Source organism: Ascidia mentula, chromosome 4 (assembly GCF_947561715.1).
Source record: "Ascidia mentula chromosome 4, kaAscMent1.1, whole genome shotgun sequence".
In the NCBI taxonomy this organism is placed as follows: domain Eukaryota; kingdom Metazoa; phylum Chordata; class Ascidiacea; order Phlebobranchia; family Ascidiidae; genus Ascidia; species Ascidia mentula.
The window spans coordinates 9,220,151-9,241,881 of NC_138569.1; the positions used below are offsets into that span (position 1 = coordinate 9,220,151).

At 37.5% G+C, this 21,731-nt stretch overlaps 4 protein-coding genes across 4 annotated transcripts; 1 reads left to right on the top strand and 3 right to left on the bottom strand.

The window, feature by feature from the left end:
* Positions 1 to 826: 826 nt before the first annotated feature.
* LOC145897596 (uncharacterized) lies at positions 827 to 5,805 on the bottom strand. Its single transcript, XM_082985950.1, has 2 exons — positions 5,019 to 5,805; positions 827 to 3,611 (listed from the first exon to the last, which is right to left on the bottom strand). The coding sequence occupies exons 1-2, from the start codon at positions 5,479 to 5,481 to the stop codon at positions 1,525 to 1,527; spliced, it is 2,550 nt and encodes an 849-aa protein (XP_082842076.1). The 5' UTR covers positions 5,482 to 5,805; the 3' UTR covers positions 827 to 1,524.
* A 7,856-nt stretch (positions 5,806 to 13,661) lies between these two features.
* Positions 13,662 to 16,233, top strand: LOC145897128 (tartrate-resistant acid phosphatase type 5-like). The gene is made up of 6 exons (XM_082985307.1): positions 13,662 to 13,908; positions 14,283 to 14,479; positions 14,759 to 14,904; positions 15,083 to 15,259; positions 15,426 to 15,573; positions 15,789 to 16,233. The coding sequence occupies exons 1-6, from the start codon at positions 13,803 to 13,805 to the stop codon at positions 16,026 to 16,028; spliced, it is 1,014 nt and encodes a 337-aa protein (XP_082841433.1). The 5' UTR covers positions 13,662 to 13,802; the 3' UTR covers positions 16,029 to 16,233.
* Positions 16,234 to 16,290: 57 nt separating this feature from the next.
* LOC145897127 (putative acyl-CoA dehydrogenase 6) lies at positions 16,291 to 19,746 on the bottom strand. The gene is made up of 11 exons (XM_082985306.1): positions 19,613 to 19,746; positions 19,342 to 19,462; positions 19,125 to 19,245; positions 18,920 to 19,049; positions 18,583 to 18,689; positions 18,265 to 18,344; positions 17,955 to 18,101; positions 17,601 to 17,715; positions 16,983 to 17,144; positions 16,628 to 16,778; positions 16,291 to 16,431 (listed from the first exon to the last, which is right to left on the bottom strand). The coding sequence occupies exons 1-11, from the start codon at positions 19,678 to 19,680 to the stop codon at positions 16,332 to 16,334; spliced, it is 1,302 nt and encodes a 433-aa protein (XP_082841432.1). The 5' UTR covers positions 19,681 to 19,746; the 3' UTR covers positions 16,291 to 16,331.
* A 174-nt stretch (positions 19,747 to 19,920) lies between these two features.
* Positions 19,921 to 20,673, bottom strand: LOC145897130 (uncharacterized). The gene has a single exon (XM_082985308.1). It carries the CDS (start codon positions 20,656 to 20,658, stop codon positions 19,924 to 19,926), a length of 735 nt encoding a protein of 244 aa, XP_082841434.1. The 5' UTR covers positions 20,659 to 20,673; the 3' UTR covers positions 19,921 to 19,923.
* Positions 20,674 to 21,731: the final 1,058 nt, after the last annotated feature.

The window sequence follows — 21,731 nt, forward strand, 5'->3', positions numbered from 1 at the left end:
TTTTCGCTTTACCGGTGACGTCACTTTCAATCAAGTGCCAAACCACTTTCCGCTCCCTAGAATTTTTTTTAAATCTCAGTATCTGTCAAGAATTGCGTGCTGAACAGCGTGAAAGTAATAAAAATCGGTAGAGATATCACGTATTCCATCAGAATGACCTCAAACACGGGCCTTTTTCCGATTTTCGCTTTACCGGTGACGTCACTTTCAATCAAGTGCCAAACCACTTTCCGCTCCCTAGAATTTTTTTTAAATCTCAGTATCTGTCAAGAATTGCGTGCTGAACAGCGTGAAAGTAATAAAAATCGGTAGAGATATCACGTATTCCATCAGAATAACCTCAAACAGGGCCTTTTAACGTTTTTCGTCTTTACCGGTGACGTCACTTTCAATCAAGTGCCAAACCACTTTCCGCTCCCTAGAATTTTTTTTAAATCTCTGTATCTGTCAAGAATTGCGTGCTGAACAGCGTGAAAGTAATAAAAATTTGTAGAGATATCACGTATTCCATCAGAATGACCTCAAACAGGGCCTTATAACGTTTTTCGTCTTTGCCGGTGACGTCACTTTCAATCAAGTGCCAAACCACTTTCCGCTCCCTAGAATTTTTTTTAAATCTCTGTATCTGTCAAGAATTGCGTGCTGAACAGCGTGAAAGTAATAAAAATTGGTAGAGATATCACGTATTCCATCAGAATGACCTCAAACACGAGTCTTTTTACCGTTTTTTGGTTAATGACACGAAAATCTTTGCAAATCCGAAGCTTCACAATTTGGAAGGTAAAAATCGGCTTCCCCTCACCATATGGTGGAACACTAATTAGACCTGCATGACCATTTTATTGGCTGATAAGCATTTAAAAAATTTCCCGATTTTTTGAATGTGTAAAAATGACCATTAAGTTAACACAAGTATAATAAAAAAGAAGTTTGAAATGAAATGAACAAAATTACACGATGTATATGAAAGTATGTAAAACACAAATTTATGCATGATATTAATGCATGCATGATTGGTAAAAGTTAATCACAATGTTTGATGTAAAAAATTCGAGAAAACTCCAATGACAGTTTTGATAGTGGCACAATAAAACAAGCATGCAGGTTTTTTTTTCTGGCAGTTTTAATTGATCAACACAGACTTTAAAAAACTGCCAAATTTGTCATATTTGGATCAAAGATGGCATGAAAAACTTCTGTGCCATAGGTGGTCGCTTCTGGTGACAGGATAAAGCATTGCTGTAGTTTTATGAATCTGAAAAAATAAATATACCCCAGCAGAAAACTACTCTTGAAATAAGGAAATATAACATTTCTGGCAATATTATTGTCAGTCACCCTTGTTCAGTATAATTGTACTATGCATACAAGGGCAAAAGCTAGAAATATTCTATAAATGCAGAGATAAGGTGGTAATATCAATGATGATTTTAAAATTATTGAAAAATATTTTTCCTTTATTTTTTAACAAGTTACCTTGGCACATTTTTTGTACGAACAATTACAAAACACAATGATACCATTTTAATGTTTACTTAAATATGTGGCAATAAAACCTAAAGATAATGATGCCTTGTTATATGACAGTTTTTCTGTAAACATCACTAACAAAGTTATACCTTCTATATACAAAACTTGTGATAAATACGTATCAACATTCAGCAAGTTACTCTCAAGTTTTTTCTGCAAACTACTTCCATAGACAACAAATTCAGGTTTTATAACTTTACCAACAAAAGATTCACGAAAAAGTTGATCCCCAACAAAGCGCTGTCGCCACTGATGTTGACAAATGGAATAATTTAGAAATCGAATAAGGTTTTCAAAATCAAGATTTGTTAGGTTCGTGTTGGTTAATGATAATAAAGAGTTGAACTCAATTAGTTTTTTTCTCTGGTCACTGAAAAACAAATGAACCCTGTAAAATTCTGGAAATAGATTTGCTTCACAAACAGTTTGGCGCATTATTATAGATAATGTTTTGAGTATTTGTTGGTAAGTAAAATTTACATTATTACTTAACATCGCTGGGGTTGCACTATCAATTAACTTGCCATCAATATGCTGGGTTAACTTGACATCTTTTAAAATCAGTTTTTCACATGTTTTGACTGCATCCAAGTTGCAGTGGCGACGCTTTCTGGGGATCACTTTAATTGGCATTTTAACAAATTCCTCTACAACACGGTAATAAATTATACATCCACCAGTATACAGAGCCTCATTCACTACTCCTAAAGGCACACACCTAACCACTTCATCATTAAATTCAAGCACCCATTCCTCATCAATTAACTTATAAGTAACATAATGTCCACAATTAACATTTGACCCAACATGAACAATTACAGAAACCAACTTAAGCATAAATTTATGGGAAGGGGACTGAAAAGTCAAGGTTTTGTCTGGGATTACTTTCTTCATACATTTTTTACCACCAATGTTTCTATTTAAAACTATGCAAACAACTTGAGACATCTTTTCAAATGTCATTTCAAAAGCCATTTTACCTTTAGATTTACAAGCTTGGCAAAGACTGACTGAAGTAGTATTAAATTCAGTTTTACAATAACTACTAAGAAAACAACCATCCAACATATTTTCAAACATAGGCAAAGTGAGTGCTGATTGGTTTCTGACAAATCTTTCAATTTTACTGCAGGAGTGACATTTTTTTATTGTGACCAATTGAAATGTGACATCTAACCCACACTTCTGAAAAACAGTACCTAAGTCAAAAACAAAAATGAACTCATTGGGATCTTGTTGCTCATTCAAAACCCAGTGTAGGTGCTTGCATATATCTTTAATTAATTGAAGATACATGACCCTGTCTAATCTGCCACATGCAACTTCACTAATCATGAAAGCTAGTCTACCAGCAACACCACCTTTGCATTCCAAACTCATAGGGACTTCTTCGCAAAGACATCTAATACCCTGTACAACAGAGTTTAACCAACAATTGTTATATTTATTTGGAAGTCCAATAAAAACAAATTCAAAACTCTTTAAACCACACCTGTAAATTGCTTCCTCACAACTATGTGAATTACACACTAAACTAAACACCATCCACATTCGAAACATCAAAGCATTAAAAGGTGAAATTTGCACTTTTAAGATCTTACATGCAATACAATCCACTGCGTAACAAACACACAGACCACAACTAGCATCATCACATTGTTTCACAATTGAACCATTTTCAAACATGACTGCATGGCCAGTAAACATTTGCAAAGTGGGAATTAGGTTATGCTTGATCAATGCTGTCAATTCTTCATCAAACCTCAAGAATGAGTTGTATAATACCAGTTTATTACCAGATTTGTTAAACCACAAGACAACGAAGTGACTCTTAAACAAAACAGGAATGAAAACATTTTCACACATTGTTTTATCATCACAAAAAATACTAGCGAAAGCCTTAGGCGCATTCTTAAAACATTTACCACTTAACACTTCCATAGTCAAAGCAGTTGACAAACATGCAAATGTTTCAGGCGATACAGCATTACACAATGTAACTGTTCTGGCTATGTAAACATCAACTACCTTATCAGTTAGCCAACCTAAAGTGGAGTCCGAATGTGACTTAGCAGCATTTTCTGTCAAAGCGATGTAAGTTTTATTGCATGGTTTCAAACAGAGTGAACACAAATCCAACCATGACAATGACTGGTGACAATGCATAATCAAAGCAGTTTCAAATATTGAAGTTTTGTTTAACTGCTCGTGGGTCCATATTTTATCAGCTATGGGTTTACAAATCCGGTGAACTACTTCTTCAGGGGGGCAGAAAATATATGGTGAGGCAAAGGGAGAAGGTTTCATGTTGTTATTGTACAAATGTTGAACTGTTTCATTTTTGTACTTAATTCGTTTTGAAGCAGTACTGGATGAATAATAGCTACTAGGATTGTTCTTACGTTTTTTAAACTTCGATTCAAAAACATGGGCCCCATTTCGTTGTAAATTTGAGATATTCGAACTACAAGATTTGTCCCGAAATGTTTTAAATTGCATAAATGTATCACAGAATATCTTAATCAAAATCTTTAGAGAAGTGTAATATTTAACAACAAAGTCATCAATTTTTGACATTCGCTTGCCATCTAAAATGTTAGTCTTTAAATCACGAAAATGTTCTTCTATTATACCTTGAGTGTGATTGTCGCGCATTATTGTTTGGTGATCCTTATTTTTTAATGCATTACAATGGACTTTCTGTGGATGATACATTTGTGCTTGTGCATTACTCGTTGTGTCACCGTTAACATGTCGGGACAAATCTCCCAGCATTAATTTGGAAGTTGAACATATTCTTGAAACAATTACCTCCAAAACTTTTGTACAAAAATCAGGGTTGTGATAAATGTTCTTTGAAATTTCTGGGTCAATATGTTGCTTATAAATATCAGAGATAAAAAAATCATCAAGCTTTTGCTTATATCTTTGATAAAATGGTGAGCGTTTTTCCTGTAATCTATCTGTTGCTTTTGCAGTAAAAAAATAATCAGTTCTGTCTATGGCATTGTCACCATCAATGTCATGGTCAGTTTGAGTTTGAGTAATCCTTTCTTTGATATGATTAAAATGAAATTCAACAATTGAGGAAGAAGCTTCACAATTAGTTAGAATAAAAAAACTTTCCATTACTTTATCTAGTCCAGCCAATGTGTCACAAGAAAACATTATGTTATTCCAATACAGATATGTTTCAACAATTTTCTTACTTTTGCTATGTTTATGACAAAAAATTTTGGCAGCCCTCATTGCATGGCTGTAGCAATTGTGCAATACAGTCTTGCTCAAATCTTTCTCATTAGGAATACCAGTTACAATACGATAACAACGATTGTAAAAGTCTAAGCGCAATTCTTGACAATATGCCTTCAAAACTGCATTCCACATTGCCATGGAGCCATCAATGATGAGCAGGCTGGGCTTTTTTGCCACGCTACACAATTTTAAGCAATCAAACATAAATTTTTCCAAAAAATGACTAATCGTACTTGAATCATGGTGCGTTGTCAAAAAAGTTGCCACAGGAAGTGGAGCACCACCCTGTTTTGGATTTCTGACAAGCAAAGTGTAAATTTGAAAATCTGAATACCTATCAATACGTCGGAGGACACTTCCCGTGGCATCAAAATAGACAATGTCCCGACAGCATAAATGATTAAATATTTTGATCTGACTATTACAATACAATGCAACTTCTGGGGGATGAATGGCTATTGTTCGAATATAATGTTCTCCTTTCTTTAGCATTTCCAGACGGATTTCATTTAAATTAATAAACCAAAAGTTACTAATTTTTTTACGTTCACTTTTGATATTGTTTAAAACAGATTGCGATGGCAAAAAAGTGTGAGCCCCAAGCCAGCGTTCTTCTGGTAATAATTCGTTGTAAATTTTCCGAAATCGTTTAACAGCGGTTTTATTTTCTAATGATTTGCAAAGCTTCTTCCTCATTACTCCTGTTACCCGCCTACATTTTTTGCAGCCAGGACAATGGCTTCGGTTACCAGACACTTTAACGCGCCCCTCAACTTTGTCAACAAACGACCAAAACGTCACCACAAAAACAACTTCACACTTGCAATTCTTACACTTCCTATGCGCACAATACAGGTTCACCCATCCCTCTCTATAGCAATCATCATTCCGTGTAATGTTCGCAACACTTTCTTCACTTCGTAAATAATTGTTTAAGACGTTTGGCACGCAACCATTATAAATTTGATGCACATTTTTAACTGTTAAATCCACATACAAGTTGTTTCCAAAATGATTGGCCGTTCTATTTTTTATCATGTTTTCCCATTTCTGAACTGAAATCATAAATACACCACTAACATCAACTTCAACGGAACGCCTAAATTTGGAACGAATGTCTGCACCAATTTCACTCACATCGAAAATTACATTATCATCATCATCATCATCATCATCATCATCATCATCATCATTATCATCATCAACAACAACAACATTCTCGCCCTCAAAAACAATACAATCCTCATCACGAACGGTAGCGCAAACAGGCGTACGAGATTTACTGTCAAACAGTTCATTGTGCTTTTGTTCCTTACCAAATGTTTCAACAGGAGCATAAATGGGCGAAGCATACAAAATTGTTGATTTCTCGTCATCCGAACTAAAAGAATTTGGGCTGTTAGCTACAGTGTCATTTAAGCTATTGTTGCTTCCGTAAAAAACAGTCGACACGTCATCGTCACTGCCAGAAATAGTGCTACCCACATGCGAATTGGTCCCAACTAGCGCGTCTGTATTTCCAGTTTGATTTTCGTCTGCAATGCACTCAGTTGTTTTGTCAATGGTCGATTTGTGCTCAAAACGCGGGTTTAAAAACGTTCCAGCACCAGGACAAACCAAATGAGACCGATTCCATTCATTAGCTGACAAAGTCGCGGCAACACATAGAGGATCAAAAACACAGCTCGGGTGAAACCATTTGCTACAAGTTTCGCACTCGACCATCAACCTGCCATCATACGGAGTATTACAAACGCAGTACAACTTAATTACATTAGATGATTGACATGGTTGAAAACAAACTGACAGTTCCTTTGACGATTCACAGTTATTGTCAAGAGCAAGCTTGCATTGGTTTTGAACCATTCTCCTAAATTTGTCGCTTTTTACCCAAACCTGGTTCATTTTGAAGTAATTTTGTTTGGTAAATTTCTTTTTCATGTGTGTTAGCATTGTTCTTGCAACAACTGACGGTAAGTTTGTCGTATTAGGGTAGTTCTTAAAGCATTTTGCCAATTTGGAAATGAAGTTTGGGCAAAGCAACTTTGACTGCGTATTGTTGCCATTTTTGTTAGTACCGGAGTGATTTATAACAATCGAATCTATTTTTGTCCGATTTAATTTGCAAAACTTTAAAAGAAGTATTAGGCGTTGCGTTATATGCTTATCTTGCCAAAAAGTGTTGCTTTGCAAAAACTCCTTTCCTGTTTTGACATCAAAGTGGTTGAGGTTATGTGTAACAAAATACTGGGCAACAGCGTTAATCTTGTCTCCTGACGTAGCAAAATGTCCACCGCCTGTCATTACCAAACGAGCAGGATAGCGCAGAATGTTGAAAAAACTAGACCGACGAAACAAACGTTTTCTGTCAATGGCTGTCGGTTTGGCGCAATTTATAGGAAACAAGGCCAACAGGTGGTTCAAAAACAATTTCAAACAATCCAAAACCTGCAGCAATCCAGAGGAACAAACCAAAAAATACAAAAAAAATGCATAAAACAAAGCCAGCAATATAAGACAGCGAAACACAAGTTTGCAAAACCGTAATACTAGCCACAAACTCGTGAGCAGCCCAAACGCGCTGGCCAAACCATGATAAAAAAATGACTGACTTGAATTGTAATTACCACCAAAAACTTCTACATCACCTTTTTTGTGGCTCAAACAAGGAACGCGTTTCCGTGGTAGTTTGTGGCTCGGTGTGGACTTGGGTGGCACCCCTTTATCTCTGGCATGTTGCTTGAGGCCCGGCGTGGACTTGGGTGGCACCTCTTTATCTCTGGCATGTACCTTGGGGCCCGGGGTGGACTTGGGTGGCACCCCTTTATCTTTGGCATGTAGCTTGGGGCCGGGGGTGGACTTGGGTGGCACCCCTTCATCTCTGGCATGTAGATTGGGGCCCGGCGTGAACTTGGGTGGCAACCGTATATCTCTGGCATGTAGCTTGGGGCCCGGCGTGGACTTGGGTGGCACCCCTTTATCTCTGGCATGTTGCTTGAGGCCCGGCGTGGACTTGGGTGGCACCTCTTTATCTCTGGCATGTACCTTGGGGCCCGGGGTGGACTTGGGTGGCACCCGTACATCTCTGGCATGTAGCTTGGGGCCGGGGGTGGACTTGGGTGGCACCCCTTCATCTCTGGCATGTAGATTGGGGCCCGGCGTGAACTTGGGTGGCAACCGTATATCTCTGGCATGTAGCTTGGGGCCCGGCGTGGACTTGGGTGGCACCCCTTTATCTCTGGCATGTTGCTTGAGGCCCGGCGTGGACTTGGGTGGCACCTCTTTATCTCTGGCATGTACCTTGGGGCCCGGGGTGGACTTGGGTGGCACCCGTACATCTCTGGCATGTAGCTTGGGGTCCGGCGTGGACTTGGGTGGCACCCGTACATCTCTGGCATGTAGCTTGGGGCCCGCCGTGGACTTGGGTGGCACCTCTTTATCTCTGGCATGTACCTTGGGGCCCGGGGTGGACTTGGGTGGCACCCGTACATCTCTGGCATGTAGCTTGGGGCCCGCCGTGGACTTGGGTGGCAGCCCTTCCTCTTTGGCATGTAGATTGGGGCCCGCCGTGGTTGTACGTTGTCTTTTTGTGGCATGGAAATAACAGTTGGTGACACATCCAAAACATTCGATGGTGCGAAACCGCTTTTTTTTTCCTTTGTAGTAGCAGTAGTGGATGTTGATGTTGAAGGTTCTGCAATTAACGGAATCCTAATGAAACCATCATAGAGGATAACATAAACTGCATGCAATTTGCATTTTGTTGCATGTCGTTTTAATTTTGCATTGATTAATTATGTATATATTTAGGCCTAAACAGGATAGCACAAATTCCAGCATTAAGCACGGTAAGGTCAATCCTGAATATACTCATTTATCATTTTCAAACCTTTGGCATCGGAAACAGCAAAAATGGTATGGACATGAGCTTCCAGGCTGTCCATATAATGGCGCAGCCCGACGTCCGAGAGATGAAGGTTGTCGCTCCAGTTCTCCCGGTCGTCAGTAATATTAAAATCAAGGAAGGTCAATCCATTTTCCACAGCGAGGTTTTGAAGTACCTGGTTGACGCAATAAACGCAACGTAGATGGAAGCCTGTTTGCGGTAGAATACCAGCTACAACAATCTGTTGAAAATGAAAAATCCACAAATTGTAATGCTGCAGAGGCCAATTACAGTATTCTTTCTACCAACCTGACATTGCGGGTACTTCTGTTGACAAACCTCAATCAACTGTTGATACTCGGCCCCGATGCTGTTGTGGTGGTGATCAGCGCGACGGGAAGCCACGTCGTTGGTGCCAAGAGCCAGGATGATCACATCGACTGGCTCGAATCTATTCCCGTACACAATCTCCTCAGCGCCGTGTCCGATTTTCCCCCCTGGAATGGAAATCGCATTTAAAGCAAAATGCTCACTGCGAGACGATACTACCTGGGGGCAGACAATGTTCCTCCCGTTGCTATCGGTCACCAACAACACGGAGGGAAGTTGTGAACCTTTAGCACGGAGGTAACAGGTCTGCTTTCCGCAGATCCCTGTGCTGTAGTGAACAGGTGGCGTTCTTCTTCCCATGATGTGTAGCCTGGATCAATTCTTATGAAATGCCGAGTTGATCTTCGTCTGTTAATGCGTACTTGGACCCTTTTCTTCAGTGTAAATATTCAGCAGTAGATATTGCAGACTTAGTAGCTGATGCTTTGTTATATCAGTTTTCTTGGAAAATAGGAAGAATTTTTAACTAAACAACAAAATGATATGCGCTGAATGCGTTATTTCTGAACGCCCCTATATTCACTGTCACAAAAGTTTACCATGTACAAACAAAATGTAGCAAAACTTGAGGTATTCATACGACCCCTTTCCAAAACATCCACTAAGCAATGTGAAATAATGCAAATATTTTTTTAAATCATCAAGTCAACTTAGCTGGTTGTTTCGTAACAATTGGAACTATGATATTGGAATGCATCACCTTGTGATTGGCTTATTCTGCGTGGCGTGACTTTCAGCAAGAGGAGGAAAGCGCCAATGAAGAGAAAGGATGGAGCAAACATAACTTTAAACACGTTTGGCCAATTGAAGTTAATGTATACTTACAAATTATAAGTTGTTGTTGTGCAACAGTATCTTGTCCGGGTTCCTTTGCTTGAAAAATGTCATGTACTGTAGTTTTACATACGAACTTCGTCAATATCCAGGGGTTGCCATTATACCGTCCATATTTTTAATTTGCTCCCTATTTGTGACTGGGCGTCCCTCATTTTTGGCTTTTTAAACTGGTTTGGTTTTTATTCGTTAATTTTGAACCAGATGTTTGATTGATATTTTTACACCCATTTTCACAAGTATATCATTTTACCGAGGACTGATTTGTGGGATTCCTAACTTAAACCCTCAACCCTATGTCAGAATAAAACAGCGCATTTTTATTTAAGGTTGTTTATCGTTCCACTTCTATCACTGATGCTACTTGAACAAGCAACATCAAATTGGAACAAACTGTATTGTATAATAACAAACAACAATGGACCAAAAGGTTTGGCCAAAAAGTAGTGGTCTTGTCCCAAACATAATCTACGTTTAGGATTTACACGTGAAATTACAATTTGTCTCGATGATCTTGGGCCGATGGGTCTCAATTAAAAAGGTCGACTGCTCTGCTGGCTATTTGCCTCTAAATTGTCCGTTCGCCAATGCACTAGGCTGAGATGCAGACAGATGCGTATAATTGTTTATTAACATAATGCAACCAAACAGCATAGAATAATAATGGATTAAAATAGAATGGAATCGATTTAGAATCAAATGAAGTGGTCAGAAAGGGCAAAAGCGTTACCGATTAAACATTATAGTCTCGTGATATGAAAAAAATTTTCATCACTACCGTATGTATAGCTGCTAAGTAAATACGTTTCCACACGTGCTAGACCTGTGTTTGAGCTCAGTTTTTTACGCTGCTTCTGTGTTTTGCATTCCGAAAAACTGATGACGCCCTTTACAAGGCCTGTCACAAACAAACTCCCCGAACGATGGAATGTGCTACAAATTTTTATTAATGCAGGTTCCAGCTTTGGCATTGTCCCGCATGCGGCTTGGTAGGTGTCAATGCAAATTCTTGTCAACGCGATTGCGTCCCCTATTTCACCCTCAAAACAATTACCCATATGTCAAAGGCGGCTTACATCACACGACTGCAATTTAACCGAATGAAGCTACAAAGTACTCAATCCCAGATATTAGGATATATTTTTATATATGGGATGTGTCATGTGACAAAGGATTACCACATAAAATATGTCATGACAAAAACAACATATAGGCGTAAATGAGAAGAATTAAATCGATAAAGGGCATGTAAACAGAACGTCAGTTTCACAATTTTTACTCGAAGAAATAATGTATGTTTACAGGAGGTTTTACACTCCAAAATGACGATAAAGGTGTGCATAATGCTAATAATAGGCCTAAAAAAAGAAAAACAAACGAGAGGTAAAATCAGTGTTTCAAACCTTCCTGGATCATGAAACCAAGCTACCCTGGTAGGCTGTCCATCGATTACCGTATCTATAGTTTCTGAGTTGTAAGTCGCCACACTTGCTGGACCTGTGTTTGAGCTCAGTTTTTTACGCTGCTGACGCCTTAACAAGGCGAAATATAAATCTAAACAACCTTCGTATTAAAAGGAAGTGAAAATAAATATGATTGCATGGACATATTCGCTTAGGGATAGGCGTGTTCATAAAAAGACAAGCAAACGTGTTTGGCATGTGTATCAACATACTTAATACTGCGATTTAAAAATTGAATTCAAGCATACACAATACCGGATCAAGTCAACCACCATGGGCAATTAGCACAATTAATCAAGAGGTTTTGCAACGGAAGTTAATGCCGGCATAGAAATAAGTTAAGAATCAGACGATTTTGACACTAACATTCGTCAATACAAACTTCCAATCGGATAATATTAAGTACCTCACAGGCTATATCGATGGTTGATAAACATGGGAAACTCACCTTCATGATAAGATGTTAAGCAGAAATGTTTCCTATCGCACGACAAGACAGGATCGCCACACTGCAAAAAAAAAAAAAAAAAAAATTGGTAGCTATGGTATTTAAAGCATGAACTGGAAACATTATCGAGTTGTCTGATTACAATGGTAGATATCGTAAACTGTTATTGTTTTTCAGACATTTTTAAAATCATTTATTATGTTTACTGCAGGAACTGAAGATGCCCAAGGGGCGAAATATATATTCCTGATTATAAGCCGGGCTGATCCTATAATAAAAAGTTACTGCTGCTGCATTTTCTAGTAGATATCGTAATTGTACATTTTGCCAGGCAATTTGTGCACTTGCGAAACAGTGCATCTAGGCCAAAATCTGTATTATCTAATCGATGTGATCAAGTATAGCTTATCTGGTGGAGCGGTGGCTGTGATTTCAAAACGATTTTCTGATGGAATACGTGATATCTCTACCGATTTTTATTACTTTCACGCTGTTCAGCACGCAATTCTTGACAGATACTGAGATTTAAAATAAATTCTAGGAAGCGGAAAGTGGTTTGGCACTTGATTGAAAGTGACGTCACCGGTAAAGCGAAAATCGTAAAAAGGCCCTGTTTGAGGTCATTCTGATGGAATACGTGATATCTCTACCGATTTTTATTACTTTCACGCTGTTCAGCACGCAATTCTTGACAGATACTGAGATTTAAAATAAATTCTAGGAAGCGGAAAGTGGTTTCGCACTTGATTGAAAGTGACGTCACCGGTAAAGCGAAAATCGTAAAAAGGCCCGTGTTTGAGGTCATTCTGATGGAATACGTGATATCTCTACCGATTTTTATTACTTTCACGCTGTTCAGCACGCAATTCTTGACAGATACTGAGATTTAAAAAAAATTCTAGGGAGCGGAAAGTGGTTTGGCACTTGATTGAAAGTGACGTCACCGGTAAAGCGAAAATCGTAAAAAGGCCCGTGTTTGAGGTCATTCTGATGGAATACGTGATATCTCTACCGATTTTTATTACTTTCACGCTGTTCAGCACGCAATTCTTCACAGATACTGAGATTTAAAATAAATTCTAGGAAGCGGAAAGTGGTTTCGCACTTGATTGAAAGTGACGTCACCGGTAAAGCGAAAATCGTAAAAAGGCCCTGTTTGAGGTCATTCTGATGGAATACGTGATATCTCTACCAATTTTTATTACTTTCACGCTGTTCAGCACGCAATTCTTGACAGATACTGAAATTTAAAATAAATTCTAGGAAGCGGAAAGTGGTTTGGCACTTGATTGAAAGTGACGTCACCGGTAAAGCGAAAATCGTAAAAAGGCCCGTGTTTGAGGTCATTCTGATGGAATACGTGATATCTCTACCGATTTTTATTACTTTCACGCTGTTCAGCACGCAATTCTTGACAGATACTGAAATTTAAAATAAATTCTAGGAAGCGGAAAGTGGTTTGGCACTTGATTGAAAGTGACGTCACCGGTAAAGCGAAAATCGTAAAAAGGCCCGTGTTTGAGGTCATTGTGATAGAAAATCTGGAACTTTTGCTGTGGTATTGATGCGATATAGTTGCCTAGTTGATTATTTTTCAAAATTATGTTTCATACTATGACATAAACCCAGAAGAAACTCATTTGTGTAGGTTTAACCTTATCCTGAAATGCTGCCTAATGATGCGGAACTGATTTTTCGAAAAATTAAATTTGGATTCTGCCAGAATGACAATAGTATAAATGCCTATAGGCATTGTAGGCATTGAGTCTAGGCATTGTAGGCATTGAGTCCAGGCATCGTTGGCATTATAGGCATTTAGTCTAGGTAATATAGGCATTGAGTGGATGCCTACCATTCCTAAGAAGCCGTCAATGATTACGATGTCTACAATGCCTAGACTCCATGCCTACAATGGCATTTTTTGGGCAACTCGTACGTTACTGCACCATACACATATTTTCTTTTTCAGGGGTGAAAACAGAAGGTTGTGCTAATTATGAGATTGTTTGCTTTGACATTCCTTGTTTTTCTGGTTGATGTTTCACTTTGTGAACTGACACAACGTTACGACACATCAACAAGAACTCTTACAGTAACAGCTGGTAAAGCTAATGATATAACAAGTTTTGTGTAAAAATTACAGACAAAACTGAAAAGTTTGTGTTTTGGGGCAATTGCATAGACTGGTGAACGTTTTTTGTATGATATGTAATGTATTAGTTTTTATGGCATGAATTACTCATTCCAATTTGGGCTGCAGATAGTAGACAGAAATTAATTTTGTTATATGGTCAATTTTTTTTTGTTTGCTTTCCTCAAACACTGAAATAAACGAAAACCCAAATAATAATGTTTGTTTTTTTTTTTTTTGCAATAAATATGCCAATAAGAGTCATCATGTTAGAGACATGTACACAGTTTTTTATGCATGTCTTGTTATACAGAAACAAATTATTTTTCACACTTTATTTTACAGACGACAATGTGATCAGGACGATAGTTATGGGAGACTGGGGAGGGCTGCCAATCTGGCCATATTATTCACCGTTTGAGAAAGTCACAGCAGGCAGGATCATTAAAGTTGCAAACGAGGAAAAGTCACAAATGCTATTTGCCTTGGGGGACAACTTTTACTACAATGGTGTTACAGATGAATATGATCAACGCTTTCAGGTACATAATTGCCAGATAACATTGTATTCACATTCGCTGATAACCCACTGTTTATTCTTGGTTTAACTTGCTTAAATTTTTAAGTCAATACTATGTGAAGATTTAAAATTATTGATGTTAATTGTATTCCCATATGAGTATTGTTACTGACAAAGGTACATATGTATTGTTTTCTGTGTTGTAAGCCTCTGATTTTCATTGCAAAATCAACAATGTTACGATCTTTGTGCAAACATTTCACTGCAGTTTTTGTCAATCAATAACTTAATATCCATGCAGAAAACCTTCGAGAATGTTTTCAATGATGCAGACTTCAACAAAGTACCATGGTTTGTACTTGCCGGTAATCACGACCATTATGGAAATGTGACGGGGCAACTTGCTTATTCCAAACATTCGCAAAGATGGAATTTTCCTGATTTGTGGTAATTTCCATCTCAGCATTTTGTTGTCTGTAGTATTAATAAAAGAGGCTAATTCTTTCTTTCTTCATATGAATAGTGATATTCATGTGAATATTATATGTCTTGCATATGGTTTTATTTAAAAGACATATTTTAAACATGCTTATAAAAAAGAAGTCAGTTAGTTTTTTGTTCACAGGTATAGCATTGATATAGTATACCCAACTGTCAACATGACAATGGTCATGATCGACACGGTCACACTGTGCGGCAATACTGAGCATGACAAATGGGGAAGCCAACCTGACGGCAATGTTGTCGACCACCATGTAGAGTCCCAGTTAGAGTTTATTGAAGATAAGCTTAAAAACAGCAAGTAAGAAACTGTTTGTAATTGTCAACACAGTTTCAAAAAGGTTCTGGTGACCACCACTACATGGGTCACATCACATGCCATTACTTGAAGTCACAAGATATGCCTTTCCCATTTCCTGGTCTTGGTTGGGCACGACCTTTAACCTTGCATCTTGTGATATTTGCAGAAGCAGTTATTTGTTGGTAGCAGGCCACTTCCCTGTGTGGTCAGTTGCTGAGCATGGCCCTACTCAATGTCTTGTTGACAAACTTAAACCTTTGTTGGAAAAGTATGCTGTGAATGCCTACTTCAGTGGACATGACCATAGTTTGCAGGTGTGTAATGATTTAAACAATACAACAACCCAGTGATGACTTCTAACAAACCACACATTTATGCAAATCAAACCAAGCCCTGTTTTCTGTTTACCTGTTACATTTAAGTAATTTGTGCACAGAGTCTCGATAGCAACCTGTGCTGAACTAAGATTTATTTGTTTCAATAATAAACCTTGTTGCATGAATAATATTATGGTTTTCACAATCAACAGCACATAAGAGAGGTCAACTCAACAGTTGAATACTTTGTTTCTGGAGCGGTGGATGTCGTTGATCCCAGTACAACCCACATGGGAAACATACCAACCGGATCATTGCAATATCATTGGGCTAATATTTTAGGCCTTGGTGGTTTTGCCACGCTGGATGCAGACTCCATGCATATGACCTTAAAGTTTTACAGTGCTACTGGTTCAGGATTGTATAAATATGCAATGAAGCCGCGCAAGTAATTTTCATTTAACTTACAAATACTCAGATTGTGAAGTAAATATCCTGTGATCATATGTAAACTAACCAATTTCAGGTATCGTTTTTCTGCAATCACTGAAACCTAACCTTATTGTAAGTGTTTGTTTTTACTTGTAAGCAAAGTAGGATGATTAAATGCCAAATAACATCATGCCAGTATTACATCCATATCATATATTTCATGTTTATTGCTGATCACTGTGTGAGCGCATGACAATAAATACTTTGCATAATTAAAAAAAAATGTTGTCATGGAAACAAGTAATTAAAGAAAATAACCGCTTCTATTTTGGATGGTGTCTGGGTAATGTGCCCATGTACTTGGCAATAATTGATAACATGACCTCATCTGCTCCACCTCCAATAGAGAGAAGTCGGAAATCCCTTTAAAACAAAATTAGAGTTACATAAAATATAGTTGAACCACTTGCAGACCTTGAATCATTTATAACATTAAATGCAAAGAAACAAAACCATGTTTTGGGTTTTAGCTGGATTTCAAGTAAAGTAATTTAAAGTGATTAGACCATCGGTGCAAAATCTAAAAAAATGTTGAATCAATCCAAAATTTTAGACATACCGAAAATATCTTGATATAATTGCCTCCTTGGTGTATCCCATGCCTCCCCAGTATTGCAAGCAGGAGTCACAAACCTCGCGACCCAGGCGACCTGCTTTTAGTTTGCACATCGACGCAAGGTTCGTCACATCATGGCCTTTTATGTATAACCCTGCAAAAGTGATAATTGTTTAAATTCTAAACATTAAATCAATCAGATTTTAAAAGACGTAATAATTTATAAATTGTGCATTTGCAATGCTATCAAAGTTGTTTACTGGTTTCGCAACGATAAAACGTAACATTGTTAAAAACAAGACACGCAGAAAAATTAAACTCCTTCATTATTGGGCATTGAAAAAAAATTCGACCTTACCTGTAGCTCTGTACAACAGAGAACGGAGCGCTTCAATCTCTGTTTGGAGTTCGGCCAATTTGTAATGAACCACCTGGTTGTCAAGAACTGATCGTCCAAATATTTTTCGCTGTTTCGTGTATTCAATTGTTTCGCTAATTGCAATCTCCAATGGCTTTAAAGCTACAAATAACCAGTGATTAACACCAACTACCATATCTAAAATCTTGATGATTCATGCACAATGTCGCTCAACATACAAGACATATAGCCAGAAAATAATATCACACCACAAACACAATTACCCTATTTATTTGATTGTAAGCCGAACTTTTTTAACCTACTATTTGTGCGGCTTACAATCGGGATGGCTTACAATTTTTAGTGAGGTGCCGACATTATGTCTATATTTTTAATTAACTCTCTCCGCTGTTCCAATACGTTTTATCACACACAGATATCAGCATATCTGACAAGTTCAAACGACAGATTTGTTGATAAATATCATTGTAGGGCACCTGACTTTGCCCATAACATTTATGCACGGCTTACATTAATTTTTTATCAATGCGGCTTACAATCGAGGGCGGCTTATACATTCGAGTAAATGCGGTACTCATTTGTTTGAGAAATTCTTACTTCCAGCTGTGCCAAATAATCTCTCCTCCTGAAATTGCAGCATTTGGTAAGTAAAGCCTTTTCCGATTTCACCAATGACAAACGATTTGGGCACACGAACATCCTCAAAAAATATCTAGAAACGAAACATAAGATAAAAAAACATAACAATATGAAACTGGATAGGGCTTTAAATAACAAACATACTGAGTACATGTTGCGAAATGGTTGCCCACAAACTTCGGAACAACTTTCAGATCTACTCATAATTTTGAGAATATTTATTTACAACAGTAAGGGTCAGTCTCTTTATTCTCAGAATTATGAGTAGATAGTGAGTACATATTTATAGATTTGTTTACAAATGGCACCAACCTGTGCTGTGTCTGAGCAGTTCATTCCTAGTTTTTCAATCTTTTTCAAGCGAACAACACCTGGTGTGTCCATAGGTATACAGACAAGTGACTTGTTGCTATGTACAGCTCCATCACCAGTTATGGCAAGACAACACATCCAATCAGCCTATGATTTGCACAAAAACATTTATGCATGGATTGTTTATTAAGACATGCCTGGCATTTTGTATCAACATTTTTAAATATCTTGTTTCGGCATAATGAATTATTATATTATATAAGTCTTGGAAAAACATCCTAGTTATTTGAAGGGGTGCAGATTAATTTACCTGCATTCCATTGGTGGTCCACATTTTCCCTCCGTTAATAATTAAATCATCACCATCTTCTTTTGCCGTTGTTTGTATGCCTGCAGCAAAACTAGTAAATCATTTTGTGCAAACAACAATACTTTATTAAAAGCACATAAGACAGTGTAACATCAAAAGTGCACAGAAATATCAGGATCTAAACAGCCGCAAGCATAGAAGATTTTTTTTAAAAGGCACAGTCTTCACAAAAACCTATGCCCCAAGTTAAATTGCAAGGACAAACAAAAAACATTGTGTAATAAATTTCCATACTTAAGTTTCTTTAGTTAAACTCACTTGCAACGTCCGATCCAGCTCCTGTTTCACTTACACCCAAACAAGCAACCATGTCTCCAGAAATTGATGGTTCAAGAAAGCGCTCTTTCAGCTCATGGCTTCCGAATCTAAAGAAGTTACCCCTTGTCACTGTGTAAAAGCTAACAACTTTCAAAAAGAATCAGAATGCTTTTGACAGATGCAAATGCAAATGATGATCTTTGTTTAACTGATAACTGTTTTCACAACAGTTTAGTTTTCAAATTAAGGCAAAATTCATAAAACCAAGTATAGATCACACAGTGTCAATTTAAAAATAACTATCAGGTTTTATCAAAATTTGACCAAAAAATTTCACCTTGCTAGTGCAGGCGTTGCCATATCGGTCTGCACTCCAACAGCCATTGGTATTGCTCCACATCTGATAGTGCCAAGTTCTTCAGCAACCGCAACGCTATAGCTGTAGTCCAACCCAAGACCACCATATTCTAATTGAATAATAAGTAGAGAAAATGTTATTTTTTGCTAACATTTAATCTGGTAAATGCAATGCTGATTTGTACCTGTTGGCTTAGTTACACCGAGAAACCCTGATTTTCCCAGCGTTTTAAATACTGTGTGAGCTGGAAATATGTTCTCATCTTCCCAAGCATCAACAAATGGGTTAATTTCTGTGTCAATTATCTATGCAAAAACTTTGTAGTTACAGTTTGTTGAGAACACACAAGAAGTAAGCAACTGATGCTCTGTACAAATGCAAAATTATCAAACTGCATTTACTTTTTTAAGTGAATTTCTTAGTTGTTCATGATCCCCAGTAAAAATGCTTTCTTCTTCCAAATCCCATGACCCAGTAGTAGTATGAACAGACTTTTGTGATTGGTTTAACAAAGGGCTTCGCCTAAAATCAACAACAAGCTGTCCACTATTTTCAAAGTTTTGCACAAAACATATTGAGGTTAAATACAAAAGTTACAGATCACTGTTGTTCTTTTACAGTCTGTTATGTTTTTCACAAGAGGTTATATATATCATGGCCAAAAATACTTACAGCGCAAACTGTGCAGTTGCAGCGGAAACACTTTTTGGAAAAAAACGAAATAACTTCAAGGGCAACATTTTATTAAAAGTAACCTAAAAACACAAGCAGTTGGTTTATTTGAAGTGTTTGCCATTAAAAAAGTCAATATTTACACCAACAGTCACAAATTTCATGATAGCAACACTACTAAAAATGGAGCAGTTAACCCTAAATGTATCTAGTCCACAAGTAGTTTGTAGAATGACCGGTGCCAAAAGGTACAATTCCACTTTAAACAACTTCACAATTATGATTGTTGACTTTTTCATTTGTGGTTCACATTAGCTTGAATCGCTGGAGCTGCTACGGGAACGTGCACGGCGACGCCTTGGTGGTGGTGATGGGGAACGTCGCCTTCTTGGGGGAGATCTTGGTGGGGGAGGCCTACGGCGCCTTGGTGGTGATCTTCGCCACATCGGAGGAGGTGGTGGAAGATAACCTCTCGGACCGCCTCGATTCATCATTGGCGGTGATGGCCTACGTGGAGCACGACGACGAATTGGCAAAACAGATCGAATTGCAACAACTTGACCATCAATTTGACCACCATCCATGTACTTTACAGCTTTTTCTGCTTCAGCATGATCATCATACTCCACATAAGCCAAACCTTTTGGAAAACCATTTCTTTCAGTTGGAAAATCAACACTTTTTACTTTCCCATAATAAGAAAATATCTCCATGATATGATCTTTGTTAATGTTTTTTGTCAGGTTTCCAATATGTAGCTTGGTAGGTTTTGGTGATGGACTTCTGTGCTCTCGCCGAACACCCGACCTGTGTGGGGATCTTGACCTGCGAGCACCACCAGCTGAAGTTCTTCTTTTGACTCTAGCAGGACTTCGCTCTCTCGCTTCTCTTGCTCTGCTTCTTTGTGGAGCTGAATCCTCACTGCTGGAAGAGCTGCTATCACTACCTGATGAGCTTCCAGATGAATCACTACTGTCAGAGTCAGAAGAGGATTGGTCCTCATGCTGTCTTGCTTTTGCTCGGACTTCCTCTGGTTTTACACCCATTTTTACCACTTTGACTTTCCTGTAATGCACAAAAATATTTGTTTTATTAATTGTTGGGACAAATACCAGCATCTTTTTACTGTAATAAAAAGTTTAATCTAATTCAAAATGCAATGAAAATAACAAAATCAAGTATGGCCTATAAAGTTATTACCACAGGACTCATTTCAATAAATTAACATTATTAGCAACTAGAAATGATAATTACATTTCAAGTTTAAACACGTTTTGCAAAAAAATGGCAACACTTTTTAAAACACATGCACCCTTCCACAACCACCGATGCACACTTTGTCGCTTTTCATTTAATCGACTCGTAGCAAGCGCGGTTTAGGAGCTCAGCGGCAATGTTTTCCACGTAATAATAGTAACAACAGACATTAAATTATCTTGACCAATTATTACATGTATTTTATTAAACAAACAAAACTAATTCGACAATAAAAAAGCGTATATTTTATATATTTTAAAAGTAACATTCAATGCATATTTTAGCGGATTATCATTTTATGGCGTTGAAAACAGTATTTGTTTGTTGTGCCTTATTTCAAATCGAGGCATGCGGTAATTTACAAGAAAAGTTAAACTTAATAATTTGTTTGAAATACAAACAATTAAAACGAAAAGCTGTTTAAAATAATATTGGTGTGTTGCTTTGAAATTGTTTAAACGTTATGTGCTATATTTGGTATGACGTCTATAGTTTGATCTGTATGATTTTAACAAATGAGTTTAGTATGATGTCTATGGCACATGGGAAAATAAAGAATCAAAATAAAGGAAAATGTTTTTCCCGAACTGTGGTATTTAAGTGGATTTGAGCTGTTGCAAACGTGTTCGATTTTTTGCAAACCTTTTTCTCGTTTGTATCAAGTACATAAATTTTGCCTGTAATTTTTTGTTGTGATTTTGTAGGTCCTACGCCTATACCGCCTACGAGCTTGTATTATAAAAATGTGATATACTTTTGATCGAAGTAAGCATTTTCAAATTTAAGATATAAAACAATTGCTTTCATAAAGCAATTTAGGTTGCAAACAAAATGATGATAAGGTATTGAAATTTGACATTGT